The sequence below is a fragment of the Ailuropoda melanoleuca genome, chromosome 10 (genome assembly GCF_002007445.2).
Source record: "Ailuropoda melanoleuca isolate Jingjing chromosome 10, ASM200744v2, whole genome shotgun sequence".
In the NCBI taxonomy this organism is placed as follows: Eukaryota; Metazoa; Chordata; class Mammalia; order Carnivora; family Ursidae; genus Ailuropoda; species Ailuropoda melanoleuca.
Window position 1 is genome coordinate 30,841,201 of NC_048227.1, and position 17,133 is coordinate 30,858,333.

General features: G+C 46.2%; 1 protein-coding gene across 1 annotated transcript in view; it reads left to right on the forward strand.

Moving 5' to 3' along the window:
• The window catches only part of GRIN2A (glutamate ionotropic receptor NMDA type subunit 2A), a 369,848-nt gene that overhangs the window by 323,921 nt on the left and 28,794 nt on the right, over positions 1-17,133 (forward strand). Inside the window, exon 12 of the mRNA XM_034670381.1 lies at positions 12,402-12,589. Within this exon, the coding sequence (XP_034526272.1) occupies positions 12,402-12,589 (188 nt within the window). The remainder of the gene's footprint in view (positions 1-12,401; positions 12,590-17,133) is intronic.

Here is a 17,133-nt window from a genome sequence, read left to right on the forward strand (position 1 = left end):
CAGGGAGCCCCAACATGGAGCTCGATCCCAGGACCCTGGGAACATGACCTGAGCTGAAGGCAAACACCTAACCGACTGAGCCACCCGGGCGCCCCTGTAGCAGATGTTCTGCAACAAAAGTATCACTTGCAATCCTCAGAAAAAAAGTTTCTTGTAAACACCACACTCCATTTCCTTATGGTGTTTGTCCAGTGTTCGTACTGTTTACACACTGAATTGGGGTGTGTGCAAAATCGGGGTGTGCCTTGCTTTTTTCTCAGTTGAGCCTGTACCGTTTTGTTGGACTGTTTTCACATTTAACGACTGGGAGATACTTTACCGAGCAAGAGGAATATTAATTACTTTAGCTGTCATTGCTCTGCCATTTCATTATCCTTTGGCTGGCACTGGATTTCCCTACAGGAAATAGAGATTTTGGAAAGCTTGTGGATACCATTTTTGTAGACCAGTTTGTTGAGAACGCCATCCTCCGCCATTTCTGACGTCTGCCCCCTCAACAGTGTTGCTTTCCTCCACTTTAAGGCATGTTTCTGTCTGGTGCACAGCACAATCCCTGCAACTACTCGGTGTTTTCTGTTTTCTTGAGCCCTGCCTCCGTGCAGAGCTCAGTGTGTGATCCTCTGTTAGCTGCTGCGGAGAGCTTATGTCCTGAATATCTGTTTCCTGACTTTCCCTAAGGCCTAAGCCATGAGCCCACCTCTGAATTCCCTTAACTCAATCAGATTGCTTTATCCGTATGTTTAAACCTTCTTCTCTTGCAGTTAGAATAAGCTACCTGAATTCCTTTGGGAACTAAGTGTGGTATTTCTAACTAACAGATAACATTTATTGGGAGCTTACCTACAGGCCAGGTACTGCCCCGAATGTTTTGCCTACATTATTTAAATCTCACAGCAACCCTATGAGACAGCAACTATCATGATTTCCCATTAACAGTGGAAGAAATAGGCACACAGAGATTAAGTAGCTTGTCCGGGTCACACGTGCTCCAGGGCCCGTACTTTGAGCCACAGCTTAAAATAATAAATATAAACATTCCCTTAACATGGCCCAATTAGCCTGCTTTCTAATGGCCCACTATTGTCCAAAACCCAGAACCAATTTTGTTCATACTTTAACCTTAAAATGTCTTTTGTTTCCCTTGAAAATCTTAATGCTGCTTTAGAAGGGAGCAATATTTTTCCTTCCATTGAGGAGAGGAGAAGAAAGGAACTCACAGACCACCCCCCCCCGGAAAAAAAAAGGATGTATTTCTTTTTTTTTTTTTTTTTAATAATAATTGTTTATTATGTTAACCTTAGTCACCATATAGTAAAAGGATGTATTTCTTATATTGGGATACACATGGTTAAAAGTTCCTTCCCGAGACCCCGGAGGGGCAAGAGCCCCCTGGCCAGTTCCCTCTCCCAAGGGACTGCCTCTTCTTACTGCCTGCTGAACTTCAAATATATGATCTCATTTTATCCTGCTGTGACTGCCAAATAGGCCTTCTCTCCGTTTTACAGATGAGCAAACTGAGGCTCAGGGAGCAGAGGCAGCTTGTCCAGAGGTTCAGTGAGTGGGCAGAGCTGGCCTTCAAACTCAACCCAGCATCTCTGTCTACGCACAAGTGCTAACTCTCTGCTTGTCCTGACAAGCGAACAGCCCTGGAGAGTTGGACGCCTTTGTCATGAGGCAAGGGGGCTGGACCGGAGAGGCAAGGGCTGGTAAGCTTCAGAGCCGGGATTCGAGCTGGCTCTGGCACCCAAGCCCTTAACCACTGTGCTGTATTGCTTCTCATTAAGAAATATTCTCACTGTAAAAAATCAAAAATACAGAAAAACAAGCATCCCTTTGACCATGTCCCAATCCCAAACCACCACCACCACCACCCCCCGCCCCCTCCCCACACCCATAGCCAGGCAGGCACTATTATCTGTTTGATATTACATGCCATTTCTCCTAGACCTTTGTTATATGCATTTGCATATATTTCTGTGTCCACACATGTCATTTCATTCTGTGTGATGCTGTCAAACTCTGTGCAGTGTATCACAACTTGGTGTTCAATTAATAACACGTTTTAAAGAGTCCTCTGTATCCGTAGGTGTGTTTTGCCTTCATTCTCTCTGACTGCTGGGAAGAATTCCGTGGTCTACATACATCACGGTCTGTTTGACCATTTCCCTTTGGGGCTGTCACTCACGTGGCTGTGTTAAAAATCCGGACAAGCCCTCTGCTGACCTCTGCTAGTAGTTCTGTAGGTGTGATCGCAAGTAGAGTTTCTCAGTCAAAGTATTTATATACCTTCTGGAACAATATTAGTTGTTTGGCTGATTGATTGATTTCCTTACTGAGTGGGCTCTTGGTACTGAACGTCAACTTTGGAGGGAGAAATAAGTAGCTTCGTATCCTGGCTGTGATAACAACCAGCTGTGTGACCGCTGGCAAATAAATAACCTCTCTGAGCTTTCCCCGCATCTGGACAATCCTGTCCCCTGGAACGAAATGAGTTGACTTTAGAGAAAGTACTCGGCACTGTATCTTTGTTTTTTTTTTATAATAAATTTTTTTTATTATGTTGGTCACCCTACAGTACATCCCTGGTTTCTGATGTAAAGTTCCATGATTTATCTTGACACATACTAGCATTTTATCAAACACTGATTCTTTTTCCATTTTTTTCTTTCATTTTCATGTTTTTTGGTCTTCGAGATTTCCCCAATGTGTGATAAGTTCAGTGGCGTCGTTATACTCTATGACCAGCAGTATAATGTGATGCTTTCAAGCGGAGCATCCTGGATTCGAATCCCCCTCTGCCAATGTCCAGCTGTGGGACCTTGGACAAGTTAATTAACCTCTTAGACCCCAGTTCTCCTATTCAAAAAATGATGCTAAATTGGGCTCCTCTGCTTAGGAGAACGTTATAGGGTTAAATGAGATATGCAGGCAGACAACATAGTGTCTGGTGCCGAGTAAACACGCGAGAAAAGTCTGAACAAAGGAAACATTTTTGAGCATGCTTTAGACATGCCAGGGAATTGGCAGTACAAGGGTTAGCATGATCCCAATCCTTGAAAAGTGTCATCTAAGGAACGCCGTAGAAAAGATCTGTGTTCCAGAAGGAGTCAGTATTTTTCCAATGTCTGAACATGAGTTGTAGGGTGCAGAATAGCATCCTCCTAGTGCTTTACCATTCACCAAATTTACAGTCGTTACTTCATCCAACCAGAGTACAGCCATGTGGGAGAGACTGTTTTCCTTCTTTTCCTCACAAAATCGCAAAGAACGTTCTCTGTGAAAAAATAAATATTAACCATCGGTCTTTTTTAACCATAGTTCACAGCGACTATTACAGTAGACGTGATCGACACAAATTAAACTTACAACAGTTAAAAGCACACAGGGGGAGACTCATTACTGACGAAAAATCCATAGGTGACTCAAATCTTCCTCAGCAAGTTTGAGTCTGTACACAATTCTGACCCGGGAGAATTGAACTTGGTGGAATTAATACCCACACAAGAAACTCCAGTTGGCAGCGGCTGTAAATTAGCAAGTTTGTTGTGGTCCCAGCGCCGATCAGTGAATCAAATCCTTATAAAATTTAAACAGAAAGGAATTGATCCCAGTGAAAACGGTTTCCAAAAAATGTTGGAAACAATTTAGGCCATGGGAGACATTGATCTTGGAATTAGATTAGCTTAATGGAGTTTGCTCTGCAAAAAAAACAAACGAACAAATCCAAAATGCTTCCTTAGTGAAAATGCATCCCTGTCCATGTAACTGATTTTCCAGCCTTATTCACAAACTGAGTCCAAATGTGATTCCAAGCCGTTTTCCTAAAGCCTGTTTCAGGCCATTCTGTGCTGATGGTGGATACAGTCTCTGTGCACGTGGTCTCCTCCCCAAGCAGACACCTCCAAAGGTTGTCATGCCTCAGTGGGACCCCTTTTTGGGCCCATGAACACCCTCCACCCCTCAAGAGCCTTGTGTCAGGGGGCTGGTAGAGAAGCGACACCACCCTGGCTTCTGTGCACGATGACGTCATCACTGCCGTGCCAGCGTCCTGAGTTTGCACCTGAATTCACAGAACACCTTCACTTCCGTCTGGTCCACCCAGCAGCCACCCCGGGAGAGAGCTGTTAGTTCCCCATCTTACAGGTGAGAAAACCAAAGCTCAGAGAGGTCCCAGGATGGGGTCTCCGTCACAGAGCTGGCAGGGTGACCTGAGCCCCTCCACACACTGTTGCCCCACCCTGCCGACTGGCTTAAATTGCTGGCCGATGCCTTTCCCTTCTCCGCAACGCTTTGATGTGACCTACAAAAGTACATTCGGTTGTCATCAAAGAGATGTTTAATTTTCATAACACTTTCGACTCCAAAACACACACAGGCGTGCACACACACACACACACACACACACACGCCCATACACACTCCAGTTTCATTAATTCATCAGAACAAGTCAATGTCTTGTTAAAGGCTTCTTGAATGTTAATGAATGAATAATTAACTTTAACTATATAATTAGTCTATAAATGCGCTGAGACCCCCAGAGAGCATCTGAAAACATGCATAAGGACAGGCTGAGCTAAAACCGGAAACTTCTGATTAGGAAATGTCAAGCTGCCTGAGGATACAAGTCCCTCTCCCCAAACGGGCCGGGCCTCAACTCGGGGCCACGGCCTGCCCTTGTGTGGGGGAGCAGCCGATTCACGCTCAGACTGTCTTGGGGCTGCGAGTGAACTTTCAGGCCATGATGCAGGTACAAGAGAGACCGACTGAAGACACAGGGTCAGAGCGACACACTCGAGAACGCTGGAGCAGCTCTTGAGAGCTGTTGAGAACTCTGGCAGGAAACTGAGGGGTTGAAGTCGCATGGGGCACCTGTGACGATTCCTCCTCACTTTGCTGCTTTGCAAATTTGCAGCCAGGAGATCTTACTTCCCCCTCTCAGGTTGAATTACTGTCATTTTTAATCATTCGCTTTACTTGAGGACTGCCCGCGACAGGGAGAGAGTGACGGCACCCATGGCGCCCTCACAGTGCCCGGCGGGGGGTGTGGGCACGTCTTGTCACCAACACGGCAGGGCACGGCTTCCTTTTGGCCTCCAGTTCTGTCCCAGCCCTGAGGACAGGTGTCCTTTCATTTGTCACAACTGTTTGGAGACGAGATGCCCCTTCTGTGGGGAGTGGAGACAGAGAAGGGGGCCGCGTCGGCAGTTTGTCCCCATCACTGTTCTCCACCCCCTCCTTTGAGCCCTCCCCCCTCAGCCCATAGCAGCAGCTTTCAGCCAGTGACAGCCATAGGACATGGGCAGGAGGTGGGAAGGTGGGGACAAAGACGGTTTCCTCTTGGAAAGCAGGAGCAGAAAACACAGAGCAGAAAAGCAGAACAGGGGCGCCTGAGTGGCACAGCGGTTAAGCGTCTGCCTTCGGCTCAGGGCGTGATCCCTGCATTATGGGATCGAGCCCCACATCAGGCTCTTCCACTATGAGCCTGCTTCTTCCTCTCCCACTCCCCCTGCTTGTGTTCCCTCTCTCGCTGGCTGTCTGTATAAATAAATAAAATATTAAAAAAAAAAAAAAAAAGAAAAGCAGAACAGGCTTCCTTCCCTGGGAGCCCCGAGCTTCCGGCCGACTGCTGTGAGCTCTGAGGCGCTCTCTCCTGTGGGGCCAGCCTTTCCTCTGCGTTGCTCCAAACCAGGGGGCTGCCCGTTACTGCGCTGCAGCTTTATATATCCCTGTGTCCCCGCGATCTCAGCTCCAGGCCCCCAGATGCCTGTGGTCTACACTGGGCTTTAGTGCCTCTTCCCGACCCTCTACCCTCAACAAGAAGCTATGGCCCCTCTACGCCAAAACATCTGAACGCAGGCACAGGATGTGCTGGGGGAAAGAGAGGGTCTCTGCAGGGGTGGCTCTGGACCTCACGGGGCTGTGTACCTGTTGGGAAAGAGACGAATGAAGGTGAATAACCCGTCAAAGCTCTTTAAACCCGGCTGCTCTGCTGTCATTCTGGCCCCTTCAACCATTACCCTGGGCTTGACTTAGAGCTGTGGCCCCCAGTCTGAATTTCATAGACAACAGACAGACGTGCCTTTGTTTATCCCACAAGCGTTGTGGACGTCATGGTCACAGCGGTTCTGTCTGTGGCCTTTGGCATCAGACCGTGGAAGTCCTGATGGTGGCGTTGAGTCCCCTGACCTCTTAGTGACTTGGTTTCCTTCTCTGGCAATGGGGATGGCAGGAGCACATCCAGCCTTGCGCTGTTAGAAGGCGTCTGTGGGATGAGGTGATGCATGTAAAGTATCCAGGACTGGATTGGTCACAGAGAATGTGTAGAATGTTGTAGTAAATGCCATAAGCATTGCCATAAAATATGAATTTGATTGACTACATCCATGTATTTTTTTAAAATTTTTTATTATGTTAGTCACCATACAGTACATCATTAATTTTAGATGTAGTGTTGCATGATTCATTGTTTGCGGATAACACCCAGTGCACCATGCAATACGCGCCCTCCTTAATACCCATCACCGGCCTATCCCAGTCTCCCACCCCACTCCCCTCTGAAGCCCTCAGTTTGTTTCCAAGAGTCCACAGTCTCTCATGGTTCATTCCCCCTTCTGTTTGGGCCCCTTCATTCTTCCCTTCTCCTACCGATCTCCCTGCTATTTCTTATGTTCCACAAATGAGTGAAACCATATGATAATTGTCTTTCTCTGCTTGACTTATTTCACTTAGCATAATCTCCTCCAGTCCCGTTCATGTTGCTGCAAATGTTGGGTAATCGTTCTTTCTGATGGCTGAGTCATATTCCATTGTGTATATGGACCACATCTTCTTAATCCATTCGTCTGTTGGAGGACATCTTGGCTCCTTCCACAGTTTGGCTATTGTGGACAATGCTGCTATGAACATTGGGGTGCATATGGCCCTTCTCTTCACTATGTCCATATCTTTGGGGTAAACACCCAGTAGTGCAATTGCTGGGTCATAGGGTAGCTCTAATTTTTAACTTTCTGAGGGACCTCCACACTGTTTTCCAAAGTGGCTGCACCAACTTGCATTCCCACCAACAGTGTAAGAGGGATCCCCTTTCTCCACGTCCTCTCCAACATTTGTTTTTTCTTGCCTTGTCCATTTCTGCCGTTCTAACTGGCGGAAGGTGGTATATCAAGGTGGTTTTGGTTTGAATTTCCCTGATGGCTAATGATGTTGAATATTTATTTCATGTGTCTGTTAGCCATTTGTATGTCTTCATTGGAAAAGTGTCTGTTCATATCTTCTGTCCATTTGTTTATTTGTTTCTCATGTATTGAGTTTGAGAAGTTCTTTATAGATCTTGGATACCAGTCTTTAATCTGTAGCATCATTTGCAAATATATTCTCCCATTCCGTGGGCTGCCTCTTAGTTTTTTTGACTGTTTCCTTGGCTGTTTTTTTTGACTGTTTCCTTGGCTGTGCAGAAGCTTTTTATCTTGATGAAGTCCCAAAAGTTCATTTTTTCTTTTGTTTCTCTTGCCTTGGAGACGTGTCTTGAAAGAGGTTACTGTGGCCGATGTCGTAGTTTTGATGGATTCCTGTCTCACATTGAGGTCTTTCATCCATCTGGAGTTTATCTTTGTGTATGGTGTGAGAGAGTGGTCAAATTTCATTCTTCTGTATATGGCTGTCCAATTTTCCGAGCACCGTTTATTGAAGAGACTGTCTTTTTTCCACTGGATGTTTTTTCCTGCTTTGTCAAAGATTAGTTGACCGTAGAGTTGAGGGTCCATTTCTGGAGTCTGTATTCTGTTCCACTGATCTATGTGTCTGTTTTTGTGCCAGTACCATGCTGTCTTGGTGACCACAGCTCTGGAGTATAGCTTGAAATAAGGCAAAGTGATGCCCCCAGCTTTGTTTTTCTTTTTTCAACATTTCCTTGGCGATTCGGGGTCTTTTCTGGTTCCACACAAATTTTAGGATTGTTTGTTCCAGCTCTTTGAAAAATGTCATTGGTATTTTGATCGGGATGGTACTGAAAGTGTAGATTGCTCTGGGTAGCATAGACATTTTAACTATGTTTATTTTTCCGATCCATGAGCATGGAATGTTTTTCCACCTTTTTGTGTCTTCTTCAATGTCTTTCATCAGTGTTCTGTAGTTTCTAGAGTATAGGTCCTTTACCTCTCTGGTTAAGTTTATTCTGAGGTATCTTATGGTTTTTGGTGCTACTGTAAACGGAATCGATTCCCTAATTTCTCTTTCTTCAGTCTTACTGTTCGTGTATAGAAATGCGACTGATTTCTGAGCATTGATTTTGTATCTCGCTACATTACGAATTGTTGTATGAGTTCTAGTCATTTAGGGGGAGTCTTTTGGGTTTTCTGTATAAAGTATCACGTCATCTGCGAAGAGAGAAAGTTTGACTTCTTCTTTGCCAATTTGAATACCTTTTATTCTTCTTTGTTTTCCGATTGCCATTGCTGGGACTTCTGGTACTGTGTCGAACAGCAAGCGCATCCATGTGTTTTGAGCATTTGTTTTGTGCCGGGCACGGTGCTCACGTCTTACTTATATAACTCCTCCTTATTCCCAAAGCCCTCTGAGGGCAGAGATGGTCTGCCTTGCTTTGCAGAGAGAAGACTGGGGCTCAGAAACACAGGCCCCTTGCTCCAAGTCTTTGGCCACAGAGACTTGGAGCAAGTTCTTAAGAACGTCAGCCAGTCTTAGTTTTTTTCTTTTTTAACGATGGGAACATTTTTCTTCCAATTGAAAAGAGCAGGTAGACCTTTTGGAGTCAGAGCAAGGAGGAAACCCAGAGCCCTGCTCCCCAGGCCTTCCTCTGCCCATGTAGAGCGCTGCTGTCCACTTAAGGAGCCTCCAGCCACGTGTGACCATTCATGTCAGAATCCAAATTAACGCAATGAAATAAAATTAAAAACTCAGTTCCCCATTTGCACTAACCACATGTCAAGTGCGTGATAGCCATATTAGTGCAGACATAGAGCATTTCTTTCAGAAAGCTCTACTAGACAGCACCGTCCTAGAGAGTCTGCAGGACAGAATTTGGAAATAATACTGATGAGCTTCAGGCTGCCTCGCAGAGCCTCCCTGCTCATAGACAACATAGGAAAATAATAATCATAATCATAATCGTATATCTCACTACTGGGCCCTCTTCTGTAAAGCACTGGGCAAACAAGCCGTATCTAACAGAAGGGGCTGTGCGAGCCCTGGGATGTTTTTAAACAAGCATTTGGACGCCAGCTCTCGAGAATCATTGATGAGGGAGAGAGACCGACATCACATGGCCCTTTCCTTCATGTACTGCCCTCGTTTTGGTTCTGATGCAAACCCAAGACCAGAGTCACCCCATGGAGGGCAGGCCCACTCGTGCCCCTCCATGGCTCCCAGCCCACCCCAGGCACACCAGTGTGTAATTGCTTCACTCATGTCTTTTGTGATTGTCTTCTCTCTTACTTTCACAAACTTCGTTCCCTGGAAAAACTTCCTGTTTTCTTTCTGCTCATCTGGCTGTTTCTCAGCTTGAGAATAGTTTATCATGAAATATGGTAATGATTTGCAGAAATCTGTGCCTGTCCATAAATACTGATTTAAGCTGCTGTTGGGCAATTCTTGGGTCGTGGCCAGGTGCAGTTTTAGAATTCCATCCCAGACGTGCATCCGTGTGTGGTGGGTTAACAGGAGAGGGAATGGTTTTACCGCATGAATACAAACAGATGGCCTTAACGTTTGAATGCCTCTGTGCACATGTATGTGTGTATTTGTTTATTTTTTGAGGAATTAAGAGAAGAGAGTGGGAAGGTCTCAGTAAAACCCAGGTTCCCAGCATCTCCATGGCAACTTGGATATGTTGAGGTATTGACGTTGCAAGCACCCAAGGTTCTTCAAGAGGACAAATACCATTCATGGCCTGAAGTCTTCAGGAGACACATGTCATCCAGAGTCTCAGTTTCCCTACTGGTAGTCACAGAACGTGACTACTGGCTGGGGGAATCAGGATGCCACAGCTGGGTGAGTATCTCAGCAGGCCCACGGTGACCACCTCATCTCACAGATGAGGAACCTGCAATCCAAAAGAGGGAAGTGACATGTCCAAGGTCCCACCGTCATCCAGCTCTGGACTGAAGCCAGATCCCCTCTACCTGCTCTCCCAGCTGCTGCTGTCACACAGGCCCTGCCATCATACACAAATTGCTTGCAACTCCCCATTCCATAGTTCCACAGCTCTCGGTGTTGCTGGCTGTCCAGAAGGCTGTTTCCTCTCGGTTCAACAGCTCTGGTTTACCCTCACCATTAATAATTCTTAGTTTCCTTCGCCTTCTGCTTGGATGATCTGATCTCCTTTTAATACTCTCTAAGTATAACACCAGGCTTCCAATCCTACAGCCTTGGGAGAAAGGCTTTAGAGTCTTTGTGTTGTGTCTCTGTGGTCAGAGATGAGCCTTGTAGTCTTGACCCACCTCTAACCATCACAGAGACAAGAAATTAAAATGAAGCATGCAGCCATAAACATTCCAAATAGTTTTGTTCCCATTGGGAGGCCTTCAGCAGCTGTCTCTGAGAAGATGCAACATTTTACCTCCTCTCCCTGCCACTTTTATTTTTCTTTGCTTCACGGTTTTATGTGTTCTTGTTAAAGAAAGCAAGGCAGTAAAGTTGAGAAAGTACCAGGACGTTGAGTAATCTCCGTTTTAGCTTTCCTACCTACTTTAGGTCATCCTCACCCCACCCCTACATAGTTTTGAGCCATCCATCCCTGTGTACGAGGGCGATCACTTCAGCCTTGTGAAATAACTCTAAAAATTGGAAACAACCCTCAGGCCCACTGATGGTGACCTGGGTAATGATTGAGTCACAGCCATGCCATCAAGGGATCATTTGACGCTTGCCTTTTGCGGGTGCGGACTGAGAAGGGTCATGCAGGACTTCTGAGATAATAACGATCGATGCCTTAATCTGCGTGGCGATTTCCAGGATGTACACGAGTAAAAATTTATCTCATACTTTATTGCATATGCATTATACATTAATAAAAATAAACACTTCAGCAAAGGGAAAAAAGCGCTATATTTATGGACATTCACTATGTGCGGTTTGAAACAAGCAAAGAAGGCTTGGGGGGTTGAAACGAGGACACACTGAGGCCCATGGGCCAATCTGTGTTTGTAAATAACCTTTTATGGGAAGAGAGCTGAATTCATTCATTCATGTATTATTTAGGGCTGCAGTGTGCTGCGTGTTCACTTCCTAGGTCTATCGTAACAAAGGACCACAAACGGAAAGGCTTATTAAACAGTGGGAATTTTCGGTCTCACGGTTCTGGAGGCTGGAATTCTGTGATTAAGGTGGCAGCAGGGCTGTGTTTGTTCCGAAGGCACGAGGGTAGCAGCCCTTGCGGTCCCCTCTCCTGGCTTCTGGTAGTTGCTCGGCTTGTGACCATGTTAACGCCAGCCCTCACGGCGGTGGTGTTCTCCCTGTGTGTGTCTGTGGTCAGATCTGCCTGTTTTTTATGTGAACATCAGTCATATTAGACTGGAAGCCTAAACTTCCCTCGTGTGATCTCATGTTAACTAATCACATCTGCGGTGACCCTTCTCCAAATGGGATCGTATTCTGAGGTGCTGGGGCTTCGGGCTTCCGCATACGAATTTGGGAGGGACGCAGGTCAGCCCAGAACACGCTCCAGCAGCAGAGCGGCGTACTTGTGATACAGACCGGATGGCCCACAAAGCTGAAACTACTTATTATCTTGTCTTTACAGAAAAAGTTCGCCAACCCGTTTAAAAAGGGGTGTGCGTGTCCGCCACACACGTGCGCACGTAACACATTAGGAAGGGTTCACCAGTGTGTTCGCAGAGGTTGCCTCTGAATTATGGAATTAGGAGGCAATTTAAATTTTAATTGTAGTTTTGGTATTTTCTGTATTATTCGGGTTTCTAAACATTAGGTAATAATTTTTGTAATATAGAGAGCAAACATGTTTCCCTTGGGAGGAAGACAGCGTTCCTGTGCACTCACTCCCCCTTCCTGCACCTCCATCAAATTCTCTCGTACCTTAATGCTTTATTTTGATCTGATGCAAACCTTTGTGAATAGGCCACTGTCCTCCACGGTTGGGAGGGCTAAGGGCAAACACTTAGCAAACCAGCAAACTCGACTGTTTACTCACTTGGGCATAAGGATTCTTCTTGTCTTTATTTAGCTGCCTCTTGTAACTTGGAGAGAAAAGGTTCTGGCTTTTCTCTCTTCATTAAAAATAGATCCTTTTATGACGAGGGGATGGGGCGGCCATGAGTCACCCTGTACAGGGTGAAAGGCAGTGTGCGGTGCTGGTTCAGGCCTCAGGAGCTGGGCCCCAAAATGGTACCCCACCATCCCCATGACTCCCTGGTTTTTTGTCATTGCAGGAAACTGGACGCTTTCATCTACGACGCGGCCGTCTTGAATTACAAGGCTGGGAGGGATGAAGGCTGCAAGCTGGTGACCATTGGGAGTGGGTACATCTTTGCCACCACTGGTTACGGAATTGCCCTCCAGAAGGGCTCCCCTTGGAAGAGGCAGATTGACCTGGCCCTGCTCCAGTTTGTGGGTGACGGTAAGACCTTGGGTGACCCCCTGCCTTTCAGGGGACTTGACACCCTTGCACTCTCTCTCTTTGCTGATTGGCTTTCCAATGGATCGTATGATGCGTTCGCTCACTATTGGGTGCCTCTCACACGATACCATGGTTTTTTAGGTTGCTTATGCTGGAAACCAATTTTAGACAACGAAATTTTCAAAAGAAACTTATTTTAAGGACGCAGAAGTGTCTATCTCCGTGACATGAGGCAAGAGTTGAGCAAACAGATGTAGGAAAAAAGCAGGAACCGGAGCAATCCTTGGGCCTTGATGGCAGGAATTCTTAGGTGTGTCCTAGAGCAGCAGTTCTCAGTGGGGGCAGTTTCCCCCCCAGGGGGCACTTGGCTCTGTCTGGAGACATCTTTGATTGTCCTGGCTAGGAGGCTGTTGGCTACTGGCATCTCGTGGGGAGAGGCCAGGGATGCTGGCCAACATCTTACAATGCCCAGGACGGGCCCCTCATCTCAAAACACAGGATTATCTGATCGCAAACATTAATAACCCTGGGGGAGAGAAACCGTGACGTTACACGACTAGGCTCCGGTCCTAAACTCTGTTCTTTAAATTCTAAATTTCGAATTCTAGAGGAAGGATTCCTGATGCATTCGGAATCACAGACTCTGTCCTGGACCCATCAGGAGTGCCTGCGGGCTGGGGTTACGTTATGCTAACGCAGAGGCTGCTGGTATTATCCTATGCAGAAGTGAAGGAGAGGCGATCTCTAGAAAAAGAGTATGAGCAGAAACCCCATGTTTCCCACTACAGTCTACCTGCTTCTCCTGCCAAAAGACAGTTTCCACCCCCATGGGTCTTACCGTCTATTGGGACCGTGGCGTTTATGGACCGGTGTCGGTGATTGGGCTGCCTGTGTCCCCAGCAGCATTGCCTTCTGTCTGCCCTCGCTTCCTAGTTGGTGATCTCACTGCTGGAGTTCCATGATGTGGTTTCTAGGATCCTGTCCTGCCTCAAAGGGCATGATGGTTTCCCTTTGAATTGCCAACACTAAGACAGCAAAAGCAAAGCCAGCAGAAATGGCAGGTCAACCCTGAGAACTTGAGTGAGTGTGAGTGGGATCCAAGAGCTCGGGCCAGGGCAGCAGCTGTGCTCAAAGACAGCTGGAGGCGTGTTCAGAGATGGCTGCAGAACACGCCGCGCCTCCTGGAGCTGGGAGCCGAGAATCCGGCAGCCGCTGTGGTCAAATACGACACTGAGAGGCACATTCGTGCGCAGCGTGGTATGAATTTGAACAAGGTGCATATTTCCTTGCAACTTCTCCTTCTCTCTCCACTCCCGGAATTAAGCCCTGGATTCTTAAAGTGCCATCAAAACATCTACATGTGTTTTATATTTAACTTCCAAATAAGAACATCTGATCCTCTGAATTCCCCATAGGGCATTTGTACCTTCCTCTGATCGTGAGCCATGTTCTCTGTTGTGTAATAGTGATTTGTGGCTGTGTCGGTCAGCTCTGGCTGTGAAATCTGAGAGGCGTACCCCACTAGGCATGCAGTTTGCTCGTGGGAGTGCAGGTGGAGCGGAGGAACTCTGCCTCTGGCTGCCGTGGCCTTGGTGGCCCTGGGTGCTGCTGTGCAGCCATGGATTGAAGGTGCTGTCTGCTCTGCATGTGCTTATCCTTGGTCTCAGGCCAAAAGGGCAAGAGCCGCCAGGGAGAAGCTCTTTTCTTGGCTGTGTCCCAAGCACAGAGGAAGAGACCCACTGTTCGTGCGCATTTCAGGTCTCTGCTTTGCCGTGGTCACATCTATGAACACACTCCTGTCTAAAGCGAGTCAGATGGCCGGGCCCAAAGTAGAGAGATCAGAGGTACACCGTGCCTTTCATGGGAGGAGTTCGGAGTTACAGGACGAGGGGTGTGGACACCGGCGGGGGTGGTGAAGAATTGGGATCATTTCCTCCACCTACCAGGCTCGTCGCCCAAGTCCCCCTACACAGGGTGAACTGTTCAACAGATGAGAGTCTGGGTTCCATCAGTAAATCCCACAAAATCCGAGCTTGTCCTGACCTGATAACTGGCCAGTGAAGGCTGAATGAACAAACACATGCACGGATGAACGGTGGGTGTGGAGATAGATTTCATTTGACAGGAAACTTTGAAATAGGATGGGTAGCTGTCAAATAATTGAGTTCGACCTCTACTCCTCCTGTTACCCCTTGCTCTTACTCTCACAGCATCTGCTCCAGAACAGCAACATATTTAGGGAGTACGATATGCCGGGCACCATCCTGGGTACATTACCTGGCTGCTTTAATATTCACAATCACTTAATGAAGGTCAGTGTTGCTTGTGCACATTTTACCGAGGAGGAAACGGAAGCGCAGAGGGCTAGCTGGTAAGTGGCAGAGCTGCCTCTTCAGGGGCCTTACTCTGGAAGTGGGTCAATTATGTAAAACTACTTAACTCCCTAGGTTGTCTATGGAAGTTGGCTAATTCGATGCTTGAGATCTATAGGTCCTCTAGGAAGGAGTAATTTAGTGTATATCTGAACTAAATCTATTGTCCCAATGACAAATACTTCTATGAAGGGGGTAATCTTTCTTAGCCTCTGTTTACTCAGCTGTGAATGAATGCATGCGGAAATACTTGATGAGGTTGCTGTCAGGATGAAATGAGAGGATACATAGAAAGAGCTTAGCTGAGCACAGCACCTGAAAATAGAAATGTTTCAATAAATGCTTGCTCTTACCATCATTTCCATCATCGTTATCATGACCATCACCATTATCATTGTCATCCTCACCACCATCACCGCCATCATCACCATCCCCACCACCACTATCATTACCACCATCATCACCACCACCATCATACCATCATCATCATCATCACCACATCACCACCACCATCATCATCACCAGCACCACCATCATCACCACCATCACTACCATCATTATCACCACCATCTTCAGCATCACCATCAGCATCACCATCATCACCACCACCATCATCACCACCACCATTACCATCATCACCACCATCACTACCATCATTATCATCACCATCTTCAGCATCACCATCAGCATCACCATCATCACCACCAACATCATCACCATCATCACCAGCACCACCATCACCACTATTATCATCACCATCATCACCACCACCACCATCATTACCATCACCACCATCATCATACCATCATACCATCATCATCATCACCACCACCACCATCACCATCATTATCACCAACACCACCATCATCACCACCATTACTACCATCATTATCACCACCATCTTCACCATCACCATCACCATCATCACCACCATCATCATCACCATTATCAACATCATCACCATCATCACTACCATCATTGTCAACATCTTAATCATCACCATCACCATCAGCATCACCATCACCACCATCACCAACACCAACATCATTTTATCACCAGCATGATCATCATTACCACCATCCTCATCATTACCATTCTATTTAGTGTTGTATTGGTGATAATAATATCATGGAAACACCCTTCATTGTGCTGAACAGAAAATGTCCTCTTTGTGGCAGATAAAAAATACAAAGTAAACGCCCCAGATAAGCCAGACGTGTGCTCCTGTGCTAGCAGAGCGTCTGGATTCTTACATATATTTTCAGTCCTCACTCATTGGTTTCCTGGTCAGACTGTTGGGGTTGGGAAACATGTCTTCTCATCTTCATCTTTAGAGACTATCTGGAAGCAAAGACATGGGAGAGAAAATGACGTTGCTCCAGGGGGTGTCTTAAGATAATCTTCCCGGAAAGCCATGTCCAATTCTGAATGTCTCTCTAGGAGTAAATACATGAATTAACACAGCTGCATAAATATTTCACTTATCTTATGCAGCTTCCGCAGGATTAATTATGCTCTAAACTTAGACCTGTAAAGAGCACAGTGCTAAGCAGTACCTACTCATTATTCATCCTCTAGAATGCAGTGTTTATCTCTTGTTACAGAGTAGCTTTGGTGGACGATTACGAGTCTAATGAGTGTCAAAAGTATAAAAAATTTTCCTAATGAGCTGTGTAAATATAACCTTTGAGTGGAGTGTTTGGTTATTGGGGGAACCTCTTACATGAAGCCTGCCAGGCATTTCCCTAGGAAAAAGACTGGTGATTTCCCTTAAGGGGTACACAGGATCCCAGTAAGACCTTACCTTCCTTTTCCTAATTGTTGTGTCCTTTCTGAGATAGTGGAGTGCACCATGGGGATCTTTGGTTCTCAGTACTTCAGTAATAACCCTCATGGGTACTTTTCAGCATTGACCATCAGTATCCAAAATTTACTGAGAAACATGCTTTCCTAGGCACTGATGTTCCAAGAGGGGGATGTCATGGTCTTTTTCTTCTCTCCTTCAAGGAACTTACAGTCCTGTTGGTTGGCAATGTGTAAACTTAGAATATTCTCAAAATATGAACATATTTATAATAATTCATATATATGAATTCGTATATACATATGAATATATTCTTAGGTATAGGTGAGAGAAGAGTCAAGGAGAAATATGGGATATAAGGTTTTTTA